At 41.8% G+C, this 7,367-nt stretch overlaps 1 protein-coding gene across 3 annotated transcripts in view; it reads left to right on the forward strand.

The window, feature by feature from the left end:
* Positions 1–6,447, forward strand: part of Glce (glucuronic acid epimerase) — a 74,467-nt gene extending 68,020 nt beyond the window's left edge. For all 3 annotated transcript variants that reach the window (XM_052188103.1, XM_052188104.1, XM_052188105.1), the window contains exon 5: positions 2,563–6,447. In XM_052188103.1, the coding sequence (XP_052044063.1) occupies positions 2,563–3,587 (1,025 nt within the window). In that variant the 3' untranslated portion in view covers positions 3,588–6,447. The remainder of the gene's footprint in view (positions 1–2,562) is intronic.
* The last annotated feature ends 920 nt before the right edge of the window (positions 6,448–7,367 follow it).

Consider the following 7,367-nt stretch of genomic DNA (forward strand, 5'->3'; position numbering starts at 1 on the left):
TCGGGGAGTGGGGGGCTAGAAAAGGGGAAATCATTTGAAATGTAAATAAAAAATATATTGAATTTAAAAAAAAAAAAAGAGCTTTGGGACATGTGTATTCTGGTATATAGTCATGGAATCCAGTATTGAGACATTTGACTCCACATGCTGACACCATCCAGGCTGATTTGTTGCTCCTGAAAATCCTCTCAAGGACTGATAGCAGCAGAGGCCTGCTTTTATGGCTAGAAAAGGAACCTCTTTTGAGTATTCTTTTGAGCATATGTTTTTACTGACATTTGTCTTCCTTCATGGTACTTGGACCCAGAAACCTGGATTATAGGCCCTGCTACACTTGTAGTTGTTTAACCTCACAAAACCTGCAGGTCTTCACCTTTAAAACAAATAATCCATATTTACCAACCTCAGGACCAAATGACAGACTGTGTGGTTGTGTTTGAGAAATTTAAGCCATGTAAGGATTAAGATGTTCATATTTCCCTTTGATGTTTTGAAGTTTGTGCTGCAGGTTGTGTGTGTGTGTGTGTGTGTGTGTGTGTGTGTGTACACTTCTAGGTGTTATCCTTGCTGCTATTTGGTTTTGATATGCACAGTGTCTTTGGTCACTGTTAGCTGAGTATCATTCAAACAATCATCCTGCTAAGAGCCAATCATCACTGTACTCTAGCTATATGAGAGAAATTTGCTAAATAAGACAGCTTTTACCACTTTATTAGCATGTGGTAATTACTAGGTGGCAAAAAAATCACGATCATTTGTCACTGTTCTAAGCCACTGTCTTTTTTAAATTGTCAAAATTATACTGCAAAGTTAATATTGTCTCTGCTAACACTTGAAACTGGGACTTGGAAAGGTCTGTTTTACCTTTTCAGACCTCTGGCAGAGCAGGAATTGTGAAGGGTTTTTTAACCCCCTTCCCTCTTTTTATCTTCTACATGAGCCCATTGTTTAATTTCCAGTAATTTTGTTCACAGTTCCAAAGAATATAAAGAATAAACATCAGTTTCAACATCAAATTAAGAGGCAGACTGTTAAGTTCTAAAAAGTCTTTAATTTCTTTCGTTATTTCTTCCTTGACCAAGGTATCATTGAGTAGAATATTGTACAGTTTCCACGTGTATGTGGGTTTTCTGTTGTTTTTGTTGCTATTGAAGACCACTTTTACTCCATAGTGATCTGATAGGAGGCATGGGATTAGTTCGATCTTCTTATATTTGTTGAGGTCTGTCTTGTGACCAATTATATGGTTGATTTTGGAGAAGGTACCATGAGGTGCTGAGAAAAAGGTATATTCTTTTGCTTTAGGATAGAATGTTCTATATATATATATATCTGTTAAATCTAATTCGTCCAAAGCTTCAGTTAGTTTCATTGTGTCCCTGTTCAGTTTCTGTTTTCCTGATCGGTCCATTGAGGAAAGTTCCGGAGGACCCCACTATACCTCTCCTGGGCATATACCCAAAGGATTCCCCGGCATGCAATAAAGACAAATGCTCCATTATATTCATAGCAGCCTTATTTATAATAGCCAGAAGCTGGAAAGAACCCAGATGCCCCTCAAAGGGGGAATGGATACAGAAAATGTGGTATATTTACACAATGGAATACTACTCAGCAATTAGAAACAATGAATTCACAAATTTTTTTAGGCAAATGGTTTGATCTGGAAAATATCATCCTAAGTGAGGTAACCCAGTCACAAAAGAATACACATGGAATGCAATCTCTGATAAGTGGATATTAATTAGCCCAGAAGCCCTGAATACCCAAGGCACAAATCGCATAACAAATGACTCCCATGAAGAAGTATGGAGAAGGTCCTGATCCTGGAAAGGATTGATCTAGCATTGGAGGGGAATATAAGGACAGAGAAAAAAAGGAGGGAGGTGATTGGAGAATGGATGGAGAGAAGAAGGTTTATGGGACATATGGGGAGGGGGGATCTGGGAAAGGGGAAATCATTTGGAATGTAAACAAAGAATATAGAAAAAAAAGAATAGCAACAAACTATAATAATTATAATAAAAATAAAACCTAAAAAAAAAAAAAGAGGCAGACTGGACATTGTGAGTTCTGTCCTTTGTGTTCGCAGGCTGCTTGACTGTGTGTCTCAGTTACCCTTCTGTAAAGGGAAAGTAAGCAGTGCATACTCACAGCTAAGTGGGTGCCAAGTGAGGTCAGAAGGGAGGACACAGAATATAAACTGCATTAGAAATGAAATTTCATACATAGCCATGTGAATGTCTAAAACTTTAACTCTCTTGTAATAATATGCATTGAATTAGCTTTTGGCTATTTTTCTCCCTTTTATAGAATAAGTGTACTAGAATAATCAGTGATTCTTGATCAGTTGGCTTCAGGTCTAGAAAAGAGTTTTATCAGCAATTCTTAGTTATTTGCTCAGAATCCTTCCTGTGAACCTGACAGAGTCAAAGGTAAGGGGAAGCCATCATTAATTTTGTGGAGTTAATTTTGTGTGGTCAGTAGTTGTCAAGGATAAACACAATTAAATTTTAAGTATAAAAATACTTTTATGCTAACCAGTCCTTGGTCTGTTCACAGAAACTGGTGAAGGTGTGTCTTTGCAGCTGGGAAACACAAAAGACTTCATTATTTCATTTGACCTCAAGCTCTTAACAAATGGGAGTGTGTCTGTGGTTCTGGAGACCACAGAAAAGAATCAGCTCTTCACTGTGCATTATGTCTCAAATACCCAGCTAATTGCTTTCAAAGACAGGGACATATACTACGGCATTGGGCCCAGAACTTCGTGGAGTACAGTCACCAGAGACCTGGTCACTGACCTCAGGAAAGGAGTGGGCCTTTCCAACACAAAAGCTGTCAAGCCAACCAAAATCATGCCCAAAAAGGTGGTTAGGTTGATTGCAAAAGGGAAAGGCTTCCTGGACAACATTACCATCTCCACCACAGCCCACATGGCTGCCTTCTTTGCTGCTAGTGACTGGCTAGTGAGGAACCAGGATGAGAAAGGTGGCTGGCCAATTATGGTGACCCGGAAGTTAGGGGAAGGGTTTAAATCTCTAGAGCCAGGATGGTACTCTGCCATGGCACAAGGGCAAGCCATCTCTACCTTAGTCAGGGCCTATCTCCTAACAAAAGACTATGTGTTCCTCAATTCAGCTTTAAGGGCAACAGCCCCATACAAGTTTCTGTCAGAGCAGCATGGAGTTAAAGCTGTGTTCATGAATAAACATGACTGGTATGAAGAATATCCAACTACACCTAGCTCTTTTGTTTTAAATGGCTTTATGTATTCTTTAATTGGGCTGTATGACCTAAAAGAAACAGCAGGGGAGAAGCTTGGGAAAGAAGCGAGGTCCTTGTATGAGCGCGGCATGGAGTCTCTTAAAGCCATGCTGCCCTTGTATGATACTGGCTCTGGAACCATATATGACCTCCGCCACTTCATGCTTGGCATTGCTCCCAACCTGGCCCGCTGGGACTATCACACCACCCACATCAACCAACTGCAGCTGCTCAGTACCATCGACGAGTCCCCAATCTTCAAAGAATTTGTCAAGAGGTGGAAAAGCTACCTGAAAGGCAGTAGGGCAAAGCACAACTAGATCTTGAAACCAAAAGTGCATTCCAGCCTCTTCTGAGCTCAAGGGCCGAGCTCTGCGTCAGTGGCAGAGCTCAGCAGCACTTCGCACATTTTTAAATGCTGTGTGTTCTGGGTTTGTGAGTCCCAGCACTGTGAGAAGAGACCCTTACATTTAGTCTTTTGAAACAGTTGCATTCCATGGGTCAGGTGCTTAGAAAGGTAGGCAAGGAGAGTGCTCAGTCAGTGCACTGAACAGACGAGGCCTCTGCCCTGCTCTTCATGGAGGCCTCCGTGCAGAATCGCTCTCAGCTGGGGAAGATATTGGGAAGTCACTGCTGCTAGCCTGCTGCCCAGCACTTACCTAGAACTTAGTATGGAGTGCTTTTAAAATGTGATTATTTATATTTATACTGAAAGCAGGCTTTTAGAAATCAGTGTGCTGTACTGCAGTAAATGTGTGCGTATAGCCTGGGTCGTGGACTGTTTTTTTAAAAGTGTTTCTTTCCTGTAGATTCATTTCTTGAGGGGAGTGAGCATTTGTTGCATTTGTTCAATTATATATGGAAAATATTTTAAATCATGGTTTTCTTGAACTCTGTATATCTAAACACAGCCTGTGTTCAGGTTTCATGGTCACATACATAAGCACAACTAAAATGAAACTTGGTGACTGCACAAGAAATAACAGACTTGCTGTGTTTTATGAAGCTTGGTGTACAATCAGTAAAAGTTTGGTAGTCGTCTTCCCCACCCCTGCTTCAGTGCAGTGTGTCTGTGTCACTATCTGAAAGGTTGCACTTCACTTCATACTGTCCTCTAGTGCTTCTGTCCCCCGGGGGAGGACAAGGCCCAGAATGTTAATTAGAAGCCTAAACCTGAGACAGAACTAATGATTTGAAACTAACCATTGGTACTTCCTCCTTAAAAGAGAAGTGCTGGGTTAAATGTCATGCTCAGGAGTCACAGTAAAGTCTCGCCTGCCTGGGTTGTCACTATTGATTTTCACATCATCATTTCTGTCCTCGCTGTTTCTCTGAAGCTTAATTTTGAATGATTCCATCATTGAAATAGAAGAGATGCGACTGCAACTACTGTCTGTGTGCCATCAGATCTGTAAGTGAGTTTCAGAGTCCTCATGCCATGGACGGTGTCTGTTCTAAGACTTTGGGCATTAGGTAAAAGCAACAGAGATTGGTTTTGCTCTGGTTTTTGTTTAGGGTGTGATAATATGGAGACAGTTGAATAACATGAGCCTCACTTTCTAGGGACAAACAGTGGAGCTTACCATGCTGTTGGTCAGATGCACGTTTAAGACAAGGTGGATGATCTGCCCACTCATTGTACTTCTGTTGAATTCAGCAAAAAAAAAAAAAATGCTATTGAGACTGGAACACACACACATACACATTCGCGCACACACACATACCTAATGATACATATGTAAACTATATCAGCATCAAAGGAAACAGGAAAGATCTGTACTGAAGACAATACTAAACTGTTGAAAAATAAGCTTAGACTCCCAGTTTATATGACCACACCCTACTGTTGCCTACAACCTAACTAGTGTGGTCATTAGGTTCCCCCGCACTTACCTCTGTGGTTCTTACACACTAGGTGTTTCAGCAACATCTGAACATGCACATTTTGTCTTAGCAATAAAAATGAAGACTCCCTTTTTTATTTTCAGTACCTATGTTCAAAACAAGCTTACCCACCAGGGAACACTGTTCACTATCAGATTTGTTACTGAAGTGGCCCCAACTTCTGCTTTCTGTTTGCATACTGGTCTTCAGATGAGAGGAATCAGTGAAATCATCCTGGAACTGATTTTGTGACAAACACCAGTGCCTTACCAATGTGGTTGTCCTTTTCCACTGAAGAGGGAAAGTTGTTTTGTTTTGTTTTGTTTTTGTTTCTGTTTCTGTTTTTGATGTAGAAATGACAGTTCACTGCTATTGCTTTTCCACTGCCTTCCACATTGCAACAGTTACTTGACTTGTCTTGTGATCCCAGAATTCCCTAAATGGTCACACTGAGCCTGTGACAGCACTGTGAGTGCTTGGCTTGTCAGATGTGAGGATGCCTCTGTGTCGACGTGAGGATGCCTCTGTGTCACCTGGAGGTTAACAAATGAGACTCCGGGTGTGTAGGAAGTGTGACGTGGGATCCCCAGCATGCTCGACGGTGGGAGAACCAGGCATGTGTGAGGAACCCTGCCTGGTCCCAAAAGACTACAAAGTTCCCCAGGTTTTTAAATCATGTAAATGTTTACTTATCCTGAGTATAGAGAGAATGGGGAGGGTATTTTAAATTTTTGTTGTGATTCTTTAATTTTTTTTCTTTTCTTTAAGGATATTGGTTTGGTTCACTTCTCTGAGTTAGCTTCCATGTTGAATCTGTTGCCATTTCAGTAGTAAAACAGCCAAAAGTTTCTAGCAAAGGGCAGGTTTGACCTTTAGGAGTTACTGTATATAACGGCTTCATTCAAGAGTCACGCAACATCTGTGAGATGTGCAAAATGTCACAAGTACTCTCCAGATGGGCTAGGCCTCTGTCTTTGTTGGTGTACAGACTCTTACCAAAAGCTGCTGGTTTGTTCTTGTAATTGTTTCCTTGCTTCTCCATTGTACATGTGGGGTATATGCCATGTGTCAAATATGCAATAATGTGTTTACCGGATGCCCTTCTGAGGGTGGTCCTCTGTAAAGCTGTACAGCCTTTGCAGTCCAAGCACAATGTGCACATGTTAGTTTTATATACAGCAAAACTTGATTTTTTCAAATGGAAAGGTATTTTGTTTCTATACAAAGTTAAATGGGTTGTTTGTGCTTAATGTAAAGCTGCTTTATAAAATTGTAAAATAAAGTTTTTATCTCGAAAAGAAATGTACTTGGATATTTCTCTTCTTTTTCTGCTCAGTTTGTGATGATGTGAACCCAGCAAGCATTGGACCAATATTTCTTTTTGAACCTAAAGACAGGGAATCAGAGTAATCTCACAGGAGCCTTAGTCTGTAGGGGAACCACCGTACACCAGACAGGTCTAGAAAGTAAAGTGCTGCATGTACTCAGGCAGGAACTGAAGCCCATGTCGGGGCTCTGGGGTGAGGACAAGTGAGAGTAGGGAAGGAGCAATGTGAGCAAATACTTGGGTACCCCAGCTGGCTATGTGCATGCCAGGAGTCCCATACTGCCTGCCGTCTTTCTGGACTCGCCTCTTTAGAATGACCAGCACCACCTCATAGTCTCTGTGGCTTCATTTTGCTCAGTTCCACACACAAATCTATGCTGGACTCCAGCTGATCACCAGCCAGCTGTCAGCATTCAGTGGCTATGCAGGTCTCAGCACAGGGCTGTTCCTCTCTCTTAGAACTGTCCCTTGTCTTCCACCTTAGTTGAGAAACAACTGTGTGGTCACAAGCAGTCTTGGACCAGAGTGGATCACAGACTACTCTTGCTTTGATTTTGCAATGTGTGACAAAATTCAGAGTTGGCAATGAATCTCCTACTCATTCCTTCATTGCCTTTGGGGTGTGCCGTTCCTCCACACCACAGAGGTCTTGATACCTGAAGAGCACTTCTTTCCTTTCCCGGGGAGGAGGGGGGGTTTGGACAGTCCTGCCAGTAGCCAGGCTACTCAGTTTCTCCAGCAAGAATCCAAAATTTAGTTAGAACTTTTAGACTGAAGTAAAATGGTAGAAAAACAAATCTTGGCAGGGCTCCAAGGCCTGGATCCTGTGCATTCAGAGAGCAGGGGCTTCTACTCAGGTCCCATGTGTGCCTTCACGTCCCCCTGGGTG

This window comes from Apodemus sylvaticus, chromosome 7 (assembly GCF_947179515.1).
Source record: "Apodemus sylvaticus chromosome 7, mApoSyl1.1, whole genome shotgun sequence".
NCBI lineage: Eukaryota > Metazoa > Chordata > Mammalia > Rodentia > Muridae > Apodemus > Apodemus sylvaticus.